Raw genomic sequence first — 19,282 nt, 5'->3', positions numbered from 1 at the left:
TCTTTTTGTTTTAAATAACAAAGCTACTACAGTTATTTATAAATATATATGCAGAATATCATAGTATATCTAAGACAGACGTAATAAAAGACACATATGATGGCAAATAGCTTTGGTTAACTCAATTCTTTGAATTGCTTGATTTGTTTACAAAGGAGGTCCCTTGGAGTACTTATAGACTCTCCCATGGCCGAGGTTAGTTATGCACTGGGTTGCTAAATTGCACCCGAATACGCCATGCCTTTGTCACTTTCTTCCTCATCCTCGTGGTTTTGAGAGGTAGAGATCTTTTATTAGCAAATTGAGAGAGAGAGTCGAGCGATGGTAAATAGCATAAACTTAGCGAACCTTCGAATTTTGGCTCAATAACTTCCTCCCTCCTTCAAGTCTCAGCCCGTTTCTCTTCATTTTTTTTTCTTTGCTGCAAATCTTACGATTGAAGCATCTACAAGCAAAAATCTTCTCAAATGATTTCCGCTATCAATCTCCGTCTTCCTATCCACAGTTTCCGATTCCAGCCTTCGCCGTCTCCGACCCTTTCCCGGAACCGGATGCCCCGCCAAATCACGTACTGCAGAAAGAAACTCAGCGACGCGGATCTGGCCTCCGATCTTGCAACGGAAGTGGCAAAAATCAACACTAATTTGATTCAGAGAGAGGAGGCGATGAAGAAGAGCAGAGAGTTTTTGTTTACAGAGCTGTGCGAATTTCTAGGGCTAAAGTCGGAGGAGACGAAGAGGAAGTGGATGAAGATGGAGGAAGAGGCGAAATTGAGATTGGTTAAAGAGTTTGTTTCGGAGTGGGGGTTCAATTTTCAGCCATTGTCGGGTAGGTGTGTGAAGGAAATGGTGGAAGAATACGTTAATGGAGAAAATTTGTATGGGATTTCTTCTGCTTCCTCGTTCATTTCTTCGTTGAAGAAAACGATGGGATTGTGAAACACAGATAATTAGATGCATTCATGGGATGAATTTTGCATTTGGATCTTTAATTCCCAAATTCCATGTAAGCTATTCTCTGTTTTTCTTTTTTCTTATGGATTTCGACCCTCAAATTCGGTATAACTTTTTTTGCCATAATTGGCAGAACGAATTACAATTTTGTTTTCTTGGTTGGGAAAAGAGATGAAGCCTTCGAAATAATTGTAGTATTTACTAAGCAACAATTTATACATTTATGAGTTATAATATTGGTTCTTAACTATTTCAGATAGATTATAATTTTAAGTTTGAAGTTGCTGTTTATTTAGTGCAAGTTCTCATGGGGTTCATGTCATGTTTTATTGGAAGTAGTGAGATATTGTCATGGGATATCGGTTCTGAACAAGGGTGACTATTTAAGGCCTATATACAAAGCTCTCATCTCCTTGATTCCCAAAGTCTAGAAGCCAAAACATATATCAGAGTTTCGTCGTGCATTGTAATCAATAAAATTATTGCTTAATCTTTGGCAAGTAGACTTAAAAGAGTTCTCGTTGTTATTATCTCACACAATCAATCTGCCTTTGTTCCGGGAAGGTTAATCACTAATAATGCTACCATGGGCTTCAACTGCATTCATGATATAAATAACAAAAAAGTGGGGGTGGGGTGGCCCTTAAGCTGGTTATGAACAAGGCTTGTGACAGGGTTGAATGACCTTTTCTGCATGCTATGCTTCTTTCCATTGACCTCAACATAGAATGAGTTAGGGCTATTACGAATTGTGGAATCAATTTGTTTCTCGGTTCTCATCAATGGTAGAACCCTCCTTGAGGGAGTTTGCCCTTCATAGGGGTCTTCGTCAAGGGGTTCTCTATCTCCTTACCTTTTCCTAATCTGCTCGGAAGGTTTGTCGACCCTCCTCCATAGAGTCTAATCTCTTATCACTTATTCACGGTCTTCGTCTCAATATACACTGCCCTTCAATTTCTCACTTATTTCTTTTGCTGATGATAGTCTTGTCTTCCTTAAAACGTCAAATCTTTGAGTGCAGGAATATCAGTTATGCCCTTCAGGTGTATGAAAGAGCATTCCGACAAAAAATCGACATTGACCAGTCTGAATGCCTTGTCGGCAAGAATGTAAGATCGCAGTTGGCTGATGAGACTTGTGAGCTTCTTGGGGTGAGGAAATCGGATTCCTTGGATATCTACCTTGAGATACCGGCTCATAACTGCATGAATAAATCTCGTGTATTTAATATGGTGAAGGATAAAGTATGGTAAGTACTTGGGTGGAAGGAGAACTTTCAATTTGCACTAAATCTTAAATTTAATCAATCTACGCGTAGTACTTGCACTAAATCTCAAATTTAGTTAATTTTTTTCCGCAAAGGTACTGTAATAAATGCTAAGGTGGGGATTTGAACCCGAGACCTCTTGACCATAGGAACATGGTGCCAATTGAGCTTAAGTTCATGTTGGCCAAATTTAGTTATTTGAAAGTTAATTTCTTTTATCCATCACAGAGCTTGGCATTTTAAAATGATCGGTTGGTCTGTTAGATAAGTTGACGTTTGTGATTATGTTGTAATTAATTAGTATTCTCTATTCTTTTGTAATGGATATATAAAGCCCGTACAATTGTTTCTTTTTTCTTCTGTGGCAGGAATTCTTCCTCCCGCTACTGTTTCGATTGCTCCTAATGATCTCAAGTTTATCTTCATCGACTACTCAAACCTTTGTAACAATTAGTTTTAGAGCACTATGTCAATCCTTACTTATTTCGAAGGGATTGATTACCTAATGGAAGTTAATTAACATCTTATTTTGATTTATAAAGAAAAAAATTCAGAAACATAAAATAAATGTTTCAGGATCACTCTTCTTTTGGATTGTTGATCAACTCTAAGAGATCTTCCTTGTGTATTGAGGTTGCTTGTGTTTTTCTGTTGGAAAATTTGGAGCCCAAAACTCCAATCTCTGTCCATTTTTTACTTTTAACCCTCAAGTGATTTTGTGATTGGTTGAAAGAGAGGTGAGTAAAACCCTGTCTTTATTGGATAAAATAAAAGTTGGGTTGTTGATGAAGTGAAGTAAATTAAAAGTGGAAGGCGATGAAAATATTTTACTTTGTTCGGGTGAACTTTTTCATGGTTTATTAATGGCTAAGTCCTGAATTGGCAAAGATGGCAGGATGCAACGAATGTATATATATTTGTGCTCAATGGAGAAGGAAATTCTTGCACAAGGTAAGGTATATGCCTTTGCCGCCGAAGAAGCGAAGGCATAAGTCGTGAGGATCTTCTTGCCGTCGGAGAGATGTTCACACCTGTGTGTATTCCTTATTGAGTTAAAAGTTTCTTTTTTTTTTATTTTATTTCAAGTTACGAAGTTGTTCTACTTGAATCCAAATACTTCTTGTGAAGAAAGATTTGTAAGCATGAACTTGAGAGTTCTCTTTGATCTCCATTGCAGTACAACCGGTAGTTGACTGAACGTTGTTTCGAGTTTGCTTTACTATTTACAATTTTACGATTGATTGCATATTTGACTCTAATATGAGGAGTGAGACTTTGAGATTTGTAAGAGAGCCTAAACAACCGTCAATGGAAATAAATATAATTGTTAAAATAAAATAAAAGGAGTGCTACTACTCTAATTAGGGGTGTAAATAGGTTGGGTTGGTCGAATTGACAATTTAAATTTTAAATTTGGATGGTTGGATTGAGTTATTGATTTATTTGCTTATCTATTTTTCAGTATATTATTTATTAACTTAAAATATTTAGTATATTATTTATTAATTTAAAATATTTAAATATGAGTACAATAGGCCATTTAGAATTAATAAGTTGTAATATATATTTTAATAATATTAAAAATTGGGATAAAGTAAAAAAATGTAACCCCAACTAACCCTTTTGAAAATGGTTTTTTTTACCTAATTTTGTTTCCAAAAGATCGAAAATTGGGCATTGAAGTTGAAGTGCATAGGCAAGTATGTTAGTTGAAATTTAATACTGATTCTTATTTTGTTTTAACTTAATCTTATTTTTGAGAGCCTAAGAGGTCAACATTGTTGGGAGTTGCGATATTTATAGGCTTTATAGCGCCAAGAGTGATCTAAAATTCTAATTCCTTCGCCGAGCAGTAATCTATCCCATGGCGGAAACGGACACCGAGGGCCTTCCCACCACAGACACTACTCCTTGGTTCACCCCCAAAAGGTGCCTTTCTATTCGTTCTTCAGGCTTTCAGATTCATTTTGTTGTTTGGCTGGCGACATAATACCTTCCTAATCGAGGAAGTCAAATCTTATGTTGACTTTTGAATTAAGCTTACTCAATTATGGGAAAAATATAATGTTTCTCGGAGATTTTGTTGTTTTATTCATTTTCATCTGGTTTCTGAGCTGGTTGCTTCGGTTATTTTGTCCGTGAATGTTTATGATTTGGTGCCTGATTTATTTCGTTATAGAAGAAGCAATTAGTTGGAGTTTTGGAGGAGGGAAATGGATATTTTGTATGCTATAGTTGATCACTTGTCTCTGGAAATACAAATTATTCCTATAATCGTTACCCTCTTGTTTATTTTTTTAAGGGAATGGTGCTGAGGTTACAATGTGAGAATTAATTTTGGAAATTCCGAGATATCTGGTCAACGGCATTGCTAGTAAAGATGGGTCACCGGGAAGTCAATTGGTGTAATAGTCATTTTGTGAAGTCGCATATTGTCATGTTTTCTCTGTCAGTCCATCCCTCTGGTTTTGATTTTGATTACTTGATAGTTGATATCTTTTGTTTGCAATGGTTCTTCCCAATAATTGAGAAAAGGCTCTTTTCCAATTTGTTTGTGGTCGTAAGTTCAAAGACAAGGCCAAGGACTTGTAGGGCAATACCGTTGATATGCTATTTTGGGAAGAACGAGCGGAGAAACTTCTTAAAGACAATCAAAGAAGCATAAAGGGATTTATGGAATTTAACTAGATCCTAGGGTTGAATTAATATAATCTCTCTAATCAGTTTTGTCCATTCTATCTTCTTGTATATCTTACCCAATTGTGGAGCCTTTTCGTAACTTATTTGGGAGATGTCCTATTCTTGTGGGCATGTTTTGTTTAATAATATTCAGATTCATATGAGAAAATTACAGGAACGATTCAGGGTTTGTTTAGTTTGGTGCTCAATGAATAAGCATTACCTATTGCCTGTTGGTGTAATTTACGAGAACTAAATATTCATTAATTGACTCCGGGATGTATATTGAATGGTTAAGTCAGTACACAAATCATTATAATTTCATTTGTTTTATTGGATTTTGGTTTTAAATTTTCACTTTGTGAATTAATAACTTGAGAATTTTCTCCTTTTTCTTGATCTCTGCAGGCTTCTTGCTGTCTTTTGTGTAATCAACTTGTTAAATTACTTGGATCGAGGAGCAATAGCTAGCAATGGTGTCAATGGAAGTCAAGGAAGTTGCACAGCAAGTGGTACATGCACATCTGGTACTGGGATACAGTAAGATATGACGCCTTTCATAATGAATGGGGTTGGATAGTCACCATGGCATTGACACTTTTCTTTCTGCTTCAAAATGGTTAGAATATAAAACAGATCAAAACTCTGAAAAATTATGAATAGCAAGAATTATAATTTGTGAATCTACCCTTCTTGGCATAAAAATTTAAACAGATAAGAACTCTTAAAATTTACATACTTAATTATAAAAAAGGTTCTCATGGGCAATGTTATTCATTCTATGCTATTCATTTCCCAAGTTAGTCACTTCTAACTTGTACATAGTGTTTGACTAATTAAATCTACTTAATGTTTCATGTTATGTAGGCTGTATTGGTGGTTGGTTTTGACACCATTGTATGTTAAATGCTATTGGTATAAAATTAACATATTGGCATAAGCTATTTCTTTACCTGACTTCTTTTTGGCCAAACTATTTATAGAGGCGAGTTTAGCTTGACCAATTTTGAGGATGGTGTTCTTTCTTCAAGTTTCATGGTTGGACTTCTGGTTGCTTGTCCAATATTTGCGACACTAGCAGAACGGTAAGTCAATATATTCTATTCTTAACTTTCATGGGTTGGCCTAGTAGTAAAAAAGGAGACATGGTCTCAATAACTAACTAAGAGGTCATGGATTCAATTTGTGATGCTATCTAGGAATTAATTTCCTATGAGTTTCCTTGACACCAAAATGTTGTAGGGTCAGACTGGTTGCCCCATGAGATTAGTCGAGGTGTGCCTAAGCTGGTCCAAACACTCACGGATATTAGATATAAAAATAAAAAACCTAGTAGAAAATTACAAAAATCCTTGGAAACCAACGTTCAAGTCGAAGAATCAAGTATAACAAGCAATCCCTTCTTCCCTCCCAAGTTCTATCACAGCCCCTTATAGTTCCTATTATGCCTCCTGATCCAAAGATCCCAAAGTACTGTGAAAGAACTAGCATGTCTTGAAATTCAATCCCTAACATGGAAACGTGGATGCAAAGAACCTACTCCAGCATACAACGACATTCCTTATTCCTAGCCAAACAAACATTCAGAACTGAGGGAAAAATTTTTGTCCCAAAAAGACCCGGACCTAGTATATGATCCGTCCAAGTTCTCCACATAACCTTTGGGGATTCTCTGCAAAGGAAGAACCCCCAACCAATTTCCATAGGAATTGTTTTCTGAGGTTACAGTGAACTGAAGCATCTGAATGTGATAAATGTTGTAGCTTGATCTCAGTTCTTTGTATTAATGGAGATGTTGAGTGCGTGGATGTGTTTTCTTCTGATTCGTCTTACTTTACATTTTTTTTGTTTTTTTCCGCAGTGTTAACCCATTTAGACTCATTGGGGTTGGATTATCAGTTTGGACTTTTGCTGTTATTGGTTGTGCTGCTTCTTTTAATTTCTGGTCCATCACAATATGCCGCATGTGAGTAATGTTCTTTTCCTTTCCTTCTTCACTTCACTTCACGTTTCTTTTTTATTTTTCAATTTCAATTTTTGCAGATTGTTTATTGTCTATCGAGTTTACCATTTTAAAGAACATTATTTGATTTGAGCTATTTTGATTGAATTTTGGTTCTTGCACTCCATTGCTTGCTTTAGGTTGGTAGGTGTTGGTGAAGCATCATTTGTAAGTCTTGCTGCACCATTCATCGACGACAACGCACCTGCTTCTCAGGTTACATTGATATTATAATTTTGGAGCTCAAAACTAAACTGTAAAATAAAAAAATGCTAGCGGAAACATGTCAACGCTTCTTCTAATTAGAAGTTATTTTTACCTTCTTCTCTTTTCCTCTGTTTGTCAATTTGTTTTGTTTCTGCTCAACATTTGTTTCTTTCGGAGTCGATGCTTTCCATTTTTCTTCTTATTTCCTGCTGGCATAGTTACCTTCTAGTTTTGTTTGTTAGTTCTTTATACTTTTGGTTTTTTTTTCCTTTCAGAAAACAGCTTGGCTTGGAATATTTTACATGTGTATACCTAGTGGGTATGCAGTTGGCTATATCTTTGGTGGACTGGTAAATTTTTTTCTCACCATTTTTCCTCCCTTCTTGTGAAGGACTTTTTTCATCATTTTTCTTTTAAACTTTTTGAATATATTGAATGAATACAAAATATTCATTCCTTTAGCAATTTCTTGTTCATGTCTCTAGTAAAGCAGGCATTCATGGTTTTTATTTCATCACTGATGCAATATTCTTCAATAAATATAGGTTGGGGGTAATTATAGTTGGCGAATTGCTTTTATTGTAGAGGCCGTATTGATGCTTCCATTTGTTGTTCTGGGGTTTGTTATAAAGCCTTTGCAGTTGAAAGGTACACCTAGAACTGTAATCTTCAAGCAACTTAACGGTTTCTAAATAACTTAAGTACAGGGTTTTCTTCTTCTGGATCATATGGAAAGCTGCGATCTGTGGATTTGATTGCTTCGGAAGTTCAAGGTAATCTGTTTCAGGACTTTATCAAGCACTATCGTTGATACATAAGAAAAATATTAAAGAGAGAAGTTTCTAAGCTATATCACCTTCGCAAAGAACTTTATAACAAATGGATAATTACAGAACAGTTTGTCAAGGGTATAGCAAGGTACTTTGCCCTGCAATTCCCTTCTAATCAGAAATCTCAAAATAGTCTCGACTCTTGCCTACATTCAACTGGGTATTCTCCTGCATGTGAACCATAGAATAGTTGTTCATGAAGACTTGATATTGTTGTTTAAATCCCACAGCAGCAGAAAATCACAGAAACCTGAGCTAAACTTGCGGCAAAAGAAAACATGGTCCCTGAGTTTTGCTGTTTTGTTTTCCCAAAAGAAACAAATTTGGATGTAGAGCCATATCTGGAATCTTTTATGTAATATTCTTCTTTGCGATCCACCTTTGAGTTGCAACCGTATGAACATTCATCTTCTTTGGAGTTTTATGATTCCATTTGCCTTTGCAAGTTTGGTAATGGGATAACCTGCATACAAAATATGTAGGAAAAAGGATATAATCGGGAATTCCTGAATGTTGCATTGCATCCAGTATCCACCTTTTTTGGTCTTCAAATGAATTCAATAATCTGCCTTTAGTCCTCTTATCAAACTCCTTGTCTCTTCTTATCAGGCTTTCCAGATAAGGTTAAGATGTCAGTTTCCTTTTGCCATTTTGATGACAAATGGTTAAGAATTCTTGGAAGCAGACGTTTGAGCAATTGGTCCTCAGCCCAAACATCTTCCCAAAAAATAAGCCTTTATGCCGTTTCCCACCTTAAATCTTGAAAGCCTCTGTAATCTCTTGAAGCTTTGCAATAATTTCCAAAGATGAAATTTTGAATACTGTTTTTACATATCTTCAGTTTTGGAATGTTTTTTAGAGGATTTTGTTGGGTGATAGTCCTCTTCGTTCTGTTTTTTTGCTTTATACCAGTTGGTTCTTTGAAGAATGCACAGGTGGATGTCGTTCTGGTTTAGTCTACCCCCACTTTGGGGTTACATCATTTGTTATCTATTAAAGAAATGAGAGATATTGTTAGCCTTATCTCTTTGTTTGGGCAATTTCGTTGTTGGGAGAAGGGAGGTTCAATTTGGTGTTCTAGCTCTCGGAGGGTTTCCTTGCCATTGTTCTTTTTCTTTATCTTGTCAACCCTTTTCTCTTAAGAGAATTGGTTAATGCCTTGATGTGGAGGATTAAAATTCCCAAGAAGGTGAATTTTGTTACATGGCAAAATTCACTATCAAGGAAAATGCCTAATTTGATGGGGCCGTGGTGCTGTGTCTTTTTTGTAAAGAGCTGCTGAGGACCTTGATCATATCCTTTGGAGTTCAACTTTCTCTATGCTGTGTGGACTTGCTTCTTTGATGAGTTTGGTCTTGATTTGGCAAGGCAATGCAGTTGCAAAGAGATGATCAAGAAGATCCTTTCTAAATGAAACTTTCCTTTCATTGAGCAAGGGAAATTTTTATGGCAAGCAGGGGTGTGTGCAATTTTGTTGGAGGTTCTTGGGGTGAGAGTAATTGTAGAATCTTTGCAGGGAAGGAACCTAATCTTTTTTATGTTTGATCTCTAGCTGGATTACATGTTTTCTTGAGGCTTTGGGTGTTTTATATATACACAACTTTTTTAATGTTCTTGTATTCTTTTATTTTTTTTCAACGAAAGTTTGGTTATTAGAAAATATGTTCTAAAATTATCTGGCTATGCTCGGTGCTTCATATTAGGTGCATATGTACTATAGAAACGACCACTGTTAATGCTGTCTGCATATTTATTTGCCTAGCTTTTGACCCTTAATCTAATTAGGTGAGACTATCACCATCACGTATTAATTGGTAAAATTTAACGATTTCTTCTCCTACCTCTCAATTTGGCTTAATTGTCCATGAACTCAGATACAGAAGCTTCATATGCGAACGGTGGTGCATTCTCCACTGCTGAAGATAGCTTGGGAAAATCTTCCAGGTAAGGAGGGCTGCTAGAGTTCGGTATCTGGTATCTTTTTCCTTTCATTTTTTTAATTGAGAGATTTGGCCAAAGTCAATGCCGTTTCTTCCGTAAGTAACTGCAGATTGAGTAAAAGATGATTTTGTATTGAATTTCAAAGATCTCTTATCTCTTCCTCTGCTGCTGCACATTTAATTTATTTGGATAAGAAATGACACTTTTTATTGATGAAGTATAAAAGGACTAATGCAAAAAAGGTACAAACTCCAGAAGGAAAGTAAAGAATTGGCATGCAAATGAAGTGAGGGGGAGTTTTACATACCAATTCATGCAACATTTATGAATATAAATTACATTTTATTGAGCGGGAAGCTATATTTCCCAAATTGAATGAGATTTTTTGCAATATTCTTCCTGACAATTTCTTATGATAATTCTAATATTCCATTTTGTAGAGTGAGGTGTCACGGTCATACTTATCTAGGATGTGTAAACAGTGGCTGTATATCCACGCCAACCCCTTTTATCATGCTTTCATCTTATGTTTTTCATTATGCAAGTTAGTTTACATTCCATGTACTTTTGTTAGTGAGTGACTCCTTGCCATATCCCGATGCAAGAGTGACATTCACAGAAATTCATTTAATCTACTATAGGTGGTAAGACCAGTTGTCTGTTCTTCCTACCCAAATTTGTATGCTATGAGCTATCTAAGTTCTTGTCCCTTGCTTGCTAGCTCACAACAATCATTTTCTCAAAATACTTCCAAACATTTGCAAAAACCTTTTCTCTAACCTCATTTTCTAAAACCATTCTCTAAAATGAGTGAGGTTGCAAGATACACTGTTGTGCCATTGACTATCTGTATTCGAATTGGCTAACCTTCTTGAGGACAATAGCAAGTGCCACACTATCGTTTTGTGAGTTCAAAGAAAGTGCCACTGTGACACAAGGGTTATTTAAGAAGAAAGAGTGGGGTAAAAAAAGACCAGTGAACATCTTGCTTTAGAACAAACAAACAAGCAAAGGTCATAGCTTTTAACTTATAAGTAAATGGTAAAATTATTCTAGAATTTTGTCCTTTTCTTTTAAACTACATTGTTATCTCTTTGAAAGAATTTGTTAAAATGATCGGTTACTTCCTTATCAAATATAAGATAATAAAAATTACTCAAACTTCTTAGAACTCAAGGACATAGTTGTACAACCTATAGAACATACCTTATCTTGTTCAAGTAAGGTCGTACTCCAACTTCTTAACTCTTATAGAATTTGATGCAAACAAGCATTCAATGGTAGGTCCAAATTCCTCTGCATGGAAATGCAGATCATTGTGATCAATAATCACTAATTTATCTTATCTTAGGCAATAACTTCTTGGCTCTCTTTGAATTTGATGTAAGCAAAGCATTCAATGACGGCCCAAATAAATGATATATTCATATATTGTGTGTATAGAAAAGAGAAGAGGTCCAAATTATCCCTGGTGTTGTTTATCTTCTAAATAGGATTCACTTGCTTCTAATCATTCACATTGTTGGATAACGTGAATTACTTGTATAATCTCTTCTTAATAGCAGTAGGGTGTCATGTTGCTGTAGGTCCACTTTACAGGCATTAAGCTATATATTGATTTCATTTGCTCTTAATTTGTAACAGTTTAGCTACTAATGAGAGAAATCTGCTTCAAAATTCATGAAAGAAATCAAAGAACTTTTGGTTGCATTAAGCTATATATTGATTTCATTTGCTCTTAACTTGTAACAGTTTAGCTACTAATGCGAGGAATCAGCTCTCAAAATTCGTGAAAGAAATCAAAGAACTTTTGGTTAATAAGGTTTATGTTATTAACGTTTTAGGTATCTTGTTCATCTGCTCTCCACACATTTCTATTTGCTGCGAATGTAATTTTTTTGGAGTTTGTGTTTCATTTTACCCTGTTTTCTGAGGGCTTTAAGTTTTTGTTTTAGGTTATATTACATATACTTTTGTCCTAGGCGCGTATTCATATTGGGGGCCTAAAGCTGGTTACAGCATCTATCATATGGTGAGATTTTCTTACAGTTGACCAACCATTAAAAGTGCTTGGCCAGATTTGTGTAGATAATTTGGAATTTTTTTGCAGGACAATGCTGACTTGATCTTTGGAGGAATAACGGTCATTTCTGGAATATTGGGCTCACTAGGAGGAGGCTATATACTAGATTTTATGAGTAACACCATCTCAAATGGTTTCAAGGTTGGCTTTTTGTGTGAATTGTGATTATGAATCAACATATTTTTTTAACTAAGATCACAATACAATCTGTTCCCATTATTCCACAGCTATCCTGAAAGGTTTTAGAATGAACTGATCTATGGTTTATACTATACTGGCATGGGGAAACTTTTTATTTCTTTTGCTTTCTTTTTGTTTACTGTCAACTGCCTTCTATATAGGAAGGCATATATCAATAGTTATTAGTGGGGCATGCTAGTAATGGTGTCTACTAACACTGTCAATTTGAGAAATCTCTGGAGATACCTTATATATTCTCTATCGAACTAGCCATCTTGTATTTTATTCTATTAACATCGATGCCAATCTTTATAATATAATTACCTCACTCAAATTGTGCTGCAGCTTCTCTCTGCAACAACCTTTATTGGCGCAATACTTTGCTTCAGTGCCTTCTGTTTTAAGAGTGTTTATGTCTACCTAGCCCTGTTTGCAATTGGTGAACTATTTGTTTTTGCCATTCAGGTAATGCATCTTTTTCTCCCCCATTTTTTATAGGTTGATATCTCATCACCCTTATTCTGCCCTTGCATCTTTCAACAACATTCTCCAATGACAGATCGAAACAGTATCTGAATATCCTTTGTTGCTAAGGAGGCGTTTATGGTACTTAAATTGATACTGGAATCTTAGAGTACAATGCCTGCTTTGTGGTATTAAAAGAACTTATAGTTCTAAATCCCAAATTTGTAGTCGTCCTTGAAGCAAACTCTTTTTTGAGAAGGAAACACAGTTTACGTTGTTGTAGTGAAAAGTTTGATTCATATTGAAAAAGGAAACTCACAAGGTCTCGAAATAAACTATGAATATAAAGAAAGCCAATGATAATCCGAAATGTACTGTGTTTACATCCAGAACACGTATTGACATAAACTCACAAAAAAAAAAAAAACCTCGTCCAGTTAGAAATTATAATAAAGAGATTATAAGTAGAAAATAATTTGGAAGCGAATGCTAATAATCAAACTCTCTCGTGTATTGGGAAATTTGATCATGAGATATGAGAAATGTGAAATCTATTGGAAAGGAGGACATGGAAGTTCTTTTCCTGTTGAGCCACCTTATTTTGTTATTCTTTACCTTCGTTAAATTTCTAGTTCAGGGATGAATGGAAGTGCCTTTTCTTTAAAAGGAAAAAGATTTTTCATTGATGAACTGAAAATGAAAGGACGATTACAATGAGACAACAACAAGACCTCTACAAACCATAATAATGACTCCGAATTCGGAAACAAAAACGACTACACCAAAAATGTAAAAACAAAATCCGAGCCCAAACAGCCAACAAATTCAACAAGAGTACAATAACAACCCATAATCAAGACAAAAACAAACTTTCAACTTCAAAAACTATGGAGCGAAAAACACTTGACCGTCAAGTGGAACAGAACAGGGCTTGAAGAGGATTCATGAGCTAATCTTCAAGGAAACAGATGTCTTGCAAAATCCTGAACAACTTCACACCAATATTAAATCACATTCTTTAACAATGGACCTTAAATGAAAATATTCCTTATTAGTTTATTAACAATGGAAGTTCCTTTTTTAATCATGTCTTTCTTATGGTTGAGTATGACTTATTTGTTACATCTATTTTTACACTTTTTCACCCCGTTATGTGGAGTTGTCACAAGTTTTTACACTTTTCAGGGTCCTGTAAATTATATCAATCTGGAGGCCGTTAAACCAAGTCTGCGGCCATTATCTATGGCTATGTCTACTGTCGCAATCCACATCTTTGGAGATGTGCCATCCTCACCTCTTGTTGGAGTTCTTCAGGTTTTCATTTTTCCTTCTGCTTTGAATCTTGCTTCTTGTACTGCTCAGTAATAAGGGTGCTTAAGCTGTATACTTGTTTCAGTGGGACTTCAGGTTATGACAATTTTTACAAAACAACAAGGTGCCTTTTCCTGTTAATTTCTCTCCTAGTCACTTTAGAATAGAAATTTCACCATTTTTTTTAGGAGACAAGCTTCATTATCTAATAAACTCAATGTATAAGAGAGCTATGAGAATAATAGGGAAGCCAAGAAAGGAGGGAGGGAGAGAGATAGGATCAGTAGGTGCACTAGGTTGACACCCTCGTCGTATCCAAAATACAAAGAAAAGATCAAAGTACAAGAACAATACTAAGGTCAGACTAAAGTAACAACCAAAATAACAACAGAAGCTACCTAAGGTAGACAAAAGCAAGGCTGAAAAGTAAAAACATAATGGCAGAGATACATATAAAACCCGCCCAAACTCCAGAAGCACTAATTTTGAACTGGCAATCAAGGGAAACTACATTGAATCTCATCAGATGAAGGCGATACAATTGAGGCAGATGTCTTGAATGGAGTAATCTTTGAATTCTGCATTTGAAGAACACCAAGCTGCTGCGTCACCTTAAGCTGCTGTGATCAGTGTGGTGGGGCGAGCTTCAGAGTCTTGGGGCAAAAAGTTCTTAAGTTAAGCCTTGAAGGGACGTGTGAAAGAGTACTCAGGTCAGGTTAGATCAATAAGCAAGAGATAGTGTTGGAGGCAAAGATTTTTCTTTTTGCTGCCCAAGTGATAAAGTTCTTAAGAGTTAGGTTGGCTTTTGGAAGATTCATTTCTGGCTACTTGAGTTTTTAGGTGCTTGATTGTCGGGTTTTGTGTGTGTGTGTGTGGGCTACGATTATGGGAGGGGGGTTCCACATTTCTTTAGGCTTCCATCTCTTTAATGGATGATTAGGATCGTTCTCATCCAGTTATTGGGATCTCCTTCAAGATCTTTCTCACTTCTTGCTTGTGTTTTTTTTTAATAGAAACATTCCATTGATAAAATATCAATGAAATAAAGGCCAGGGCCCAAACACCCAAAGGTGATTACAGAAAATAACGTCAATGAGAGACAAGATGAGAAAGAGAAAGACTTAAAAGCTTAAAAGGGTGCTTATATTGGCACCACAAAGCAGCAAAGATAACCTAGTCCACAAATTACTCAAAACTGGAAAACTGGTCTCGAAAGAGGCGTTTGTTGCATTCTCCCCCAAAGAATCCATAAAAAAGTACAAATGATAGCCAGCCAGAGTGTTCTCTTACGGCCGTGAAAAGGGTGACCAACCAACAAAGAACACAAATTATCAAACATATTCTGAGAAAAAAAACAATGACCAGCCAAAACCTTGCGGAATATGATGCCAAAAAACGCAATGCTCGAGCAATGAATGAACAGATGAGCAGCAGATGCTGAATGAGAGTGACACATGTGACACCAAGAAGGAGAAAGGACCATATAGGGCATACGACGTTGAAGGTGATCGGCAGTATTAGTCGCACTAAGGCTAAGCTAAAATTTTAATTTTCTTGGGAAATTGATCCAACCGAATAGCCGAATAAACATCCACAGTGTTTTTATAATCAAAGCTCACCAAACTATCCATAAGAGATTTAACAGAGAAAGATGGAGATGAATCAATAGTCCAAATCCATGAATCAGTAGCAGCTCGAAAGCGGACCAAATATAAAAGCCGCAACAAGGCTGCCCATTCAAGAACCTTTAAATCAATAAGAGTACGACGATTGCACAAATCCCCAAGCGTTAGCATCCTCAACCCAAACTTCATGCCTGTGAGATATGTATAGAGACTATTATGGAATACAAGTTCACAGACAAGTTCAATCCTATGGAAAACTTTGTTTATAATTAAAGATAACAAGATGCACCACGACAGTTGTAGAGAAATCTTGGCAAGTTTAACACTAAGTGAAGCCTACTAGCCTAGCATGTCACCAGAGATGAGAGGGTCACACCCTGTAAATTGTAGAGAAATCTAGGAAAGTCTGGTAAGCTTGGACAAGTGTAGAAATGTGTGAAGGTTCTAGAGGGTTTCCAATCCTCTTATTAAGGTTGGCTTTTCTCTTGACAGACGTTATGACATGGAAGTGCCTGATTTTGTGCTGGCAATGGACTAGGGCTGAAGTTGTTTTAGTTAATTAAAAGCATTGATAGGGTTGCAAGCGGTTTAGTTCGGCTCGGTTATTGTGCAAAACTGGAGTTGAATAGACAATAGACAAGGAAAAGAAAATGATGTAGAACCGTTAGTATCTCAAACCGCCTAAACTAACAGTCTGGTCATTTCGGTTTCTGGTTCCTCAAATAAATAGTGTGGCTGTGTGTTTATTTTTTATTTTGCAAAAATAACATTTATTATTTTGTTCAAATTTCAACGAAAATCACATCAATGACTGACACAAGTAAATTTAAAAGTTGGCACTAGGCTCGAGAAAAAATATTGTAAGTGTAGTTAACAATTTAATTTGTAAAAATAATATATATTATTTTTTCAGATTTCAAAGAAGTTGGTTTGTTTTCATCAATGGACTAACACATGCATTGGTAATTGTTGTAAATATCCTGTGTGTAAAGGTAAAGGTAATTTTAAAATTAGAAAGAAAAATAAACAATTTATCTTTACCATTCTTCCTCTCATCTTTCTAATTCCTCAATTTTAGCTTTTGGTTCACTCGGAATACTTTTTAATGGAACCGCTAACGGCCGATTGTCGTCGGTTTCTCCGGCCATCAACCCGCTGCAGATCGCAAGGATTGAACCGTCGTCGGTTTCAGGCGGTTCGAATGGCTTTGGCAGTTTGGGCGGTTTTAACGTGCACCCCTAATTTTTACAAATTTTCTAATTTCTTGAAATACTTGAAAGAATACGTTCCACACTTCCACTTGAGAGCATTTTAAAAATAAATAAATAACTAAAGAAGGCACTATTTTAAAAGGTTATCCAAAAATCTTAGTAAAGAATAAGTAGGACTATTGAGATCCATGATCTTGCATTTTCTAATTGTGAATTTCTTAAGCTCTAATATCTTGAAGCCTCAAATGGCTTTCTTATGATTGTGCAGGACTATCTTAACGATTGGAGGGTGTCTTCTCTTATTCTGACAGCTATTTTGTTTCCAACCGCTCTAATATGGTTTGTCGGTAAGTTTTTTAGATACTTTAGTAATTTGATCTGTTTGCATTGACCCCACAGTGGTATACAATTATTTTTAGATATAAGATGTTATTTCTCATATATTATTTTATTTTGGTCTCTAGCCTATGATATATTGCATAAAGTCATGGTAAGTGTTTCATAGTATTAGATATGTTTGTGTTACAATGTTAGGGAAGCTGGGTGCATCCAGCAATCTTGATGCTTAGGCACCAAACTTTTTAACTGATATTATTGAGTTTAGTTCTGAAATATTATTCAATTGTGCAACACTTCTGTACCATTTACAGAAAACTAAGGGACTTTTTGTGAGAAATTGAGTTTGAAAGAGGAAAAGAAAGAGGGCAGGCATCTTAAGGGATAAAACATAGGATATGTTTGGAGTGACTTTCCAAGTTCGTAGGATTTTAGGCCCTCGAAAAATAATTCCAAATAGGCCCTATCTCTAAAACTAAAGAATGCTCTTCAGCTCTTTTGATGTGGCCTTACCCCTCGCCCTTCAAGGATGATTGCAGTTCATGTAATTTTTCTCTTTGGGAGTGGAAAAGCAAAGTTTATTAATAAGGGCATTTCACTTAATTCTTGATATTAAGTTTCAGCATTTACACCTGAGAAAGATTCCAACTTCAATTTGGATGGTCTGGCAGGTGTATATCTACCCATTGTAGGCTCATCGGATGAAAACAATCATCTTGAAGATTCCGCAACCAACCAGTTGAGCACAACACCATTACTCGAAGGAAGGTTAGTTAAGATAGCTGAATCTTCTTCTGAACCGTAAATGGTTTTCATTTCTTCTCCCATTCCATGCTTGTGGACTGCTGGGGTCTTCATGGCTTTCTCATTGCTGTTCTTATGTAAGTACGTTATTTAGTTTGGTTAGGAATAGGATGTTTCTATATTGGCAATTATGTGAATAAGTAAAGCTTTGGTTATGTGAAAAACCAAGGACGATTCACATATATTGCTCTTCCTATATTTTAAGAAAGAAGTAATTTATCTAATGGTTGACACAAATTCACCTGTGCAGAATGTAGATGTTGTATCCACGCTCTTCTGATCTCTGATGTAGTTGTTCTTAGAATTACCAACAGTTTAGTTTGTATTGTTGGACAATTTGAATGTATTCATCTCTTTCTCTAAAGCTTCCTATATACTCGAAAGCATAAGAAATCTGTGAACATATTAATATGCAAAGGTAAAAATCAATTACTATTCCAATCTATATCATGAGTTGTTTTCATATTCCCAAGGAGATCTGTAAGGAAATCGATGGGTGTTGTGCTCAAAATCTAGTGAAGTCATCATACCAAAATTTGACTCATTAGATCAATTGGAAGAATGTGTAAAAGTTGATCAAACTCAAATATCATATACATATATTTTTTAAATTTTAAGTATAGTCTTACTTGTTAAAGACATATTTTATACCAATAGATTAATTCTTTTCTAAATATTTAATATTTCCAAACTAAAAAAAGTATGGGGTCATCCTTCTCAAAAGTGAAGATTAAATCATACCAACTCTTTCTCAATTACAAAGATCCATATTCCTAAAATATTTAAATTATTGGGAAAACAAACTAAAATGTTTAACAAATATTACAATCAAACTAGATATTTCATTAACATAGTTGAGATAGTAAAAATTCTAGTGTGTATATAGCTATATGTTTTTTGAAAAAATTCCCCAAAACGTGTATAAGTATAAAGTATGTGTCAAAAACCATGTGTGTTGAAGGCGTTGGATTGGCGTGTTTGAAGGAAGAAATTAGACCCCTAAAAAACCAAAGCACTAACGCCCACAGGAAACTCCCAATTTCCCTCTTTTTCACTTCTTAGTTTTACCTACAAAAACCTTCATTCCCATTCTCAAACCAAATTTAATTCACAATCAATTATGGCTCCCACTGCAGCAATGCTCATTCTCTCCCACACCCACCACCATTCTTCTCTCCCCATCTCCGGCCACCCACCGCCACCAACGCCGCCCCCTTCCTCCACCTGCAGGACACTAATTTCATCTGCCTTTGCCAAACTCAAAATTCTCCTAATTCCTACTCCCACTTCTTCTTACTCTTCTAATTCTCAATCTTCTAAAGTCAGCATTTTAGAAGTATTTGAATCTGCCAACTTCTCGGGTTGGTAATTAATCAATTCAGATTTAT

At 35.7% G+C, this 19,282-nt stretch overlaps 1 protein-coding gene across 2 annotated transcripts; it reads left to right on the top strand.

The window, feature by feature from the left end:
- The first annotated feature begins 3,991 nt into the window (after positions 1–3,991).
- On the top strand, positions 3,992–18,357 carry LOC101203827 (probable sphingolipid transporter spinster homolog 2). Of its 2 annotated transcripts, XR_969236.2 has the most exons (17): positions 3,992–4,149; positions 5,308–5,439; positions 5,883–5,984; positions 6,761–6,865; positions 7,042–7,117; positions 7,384–7,458; positions 7,654–7,756; positions 7,816–7,881; positions 9,813–9,882; positions 11,632–11,723; positions 11,835–11,911; positions 11,990–12,103; positions 12,488–12,607; positions 13,793–13,921; positions 17,023–17,101; positions 17,762–17,971; positions 18,145–18,357. XR_969236.2 is itself a non-coding variant. In XM_011655139.2 (16 exons), the coding sequence occupies exons 1-16, from the start codon at positions 4,085–4,087 to the stop codon at positions 17,893–17,895; spliced, it is 1,539 nt and encodes a 512-aa protein (XP_011653441.1). In that variant the 5' UTR covers positions 3,992–4,084; the 3' UTR covers positions 17,896–18,357. The 2 variants fall into 2 exon arrangements, 1 of the variants encoding a protein (XP_011653441.1); XM_011655139.2 differs by having other exon boundaries at positions 17,762–18,357.
- Positions 18,358–19,282: the final 925 nt, after the last annotated feature.

This window comes from Cucumis sativus, chromosome 4 (assembly GCF_000004075.3).
Source record: "Cucumis sativus cultivar 9930 chromosome 4, Cucumber_9930_V3, whole genome shotgun sequence".
Lineage (NCBI taxonomy): Eukaryota > Viridiplantae > Streptophyta > Magnoliopsida > Cucurbitales > Cucurbitaceae > Cucumis > Cucumis sativus.
Note: the sequence above shows the minus strand (reverse complement) of the source record. Positions and strands in the feature narration are given on the sequence as shown.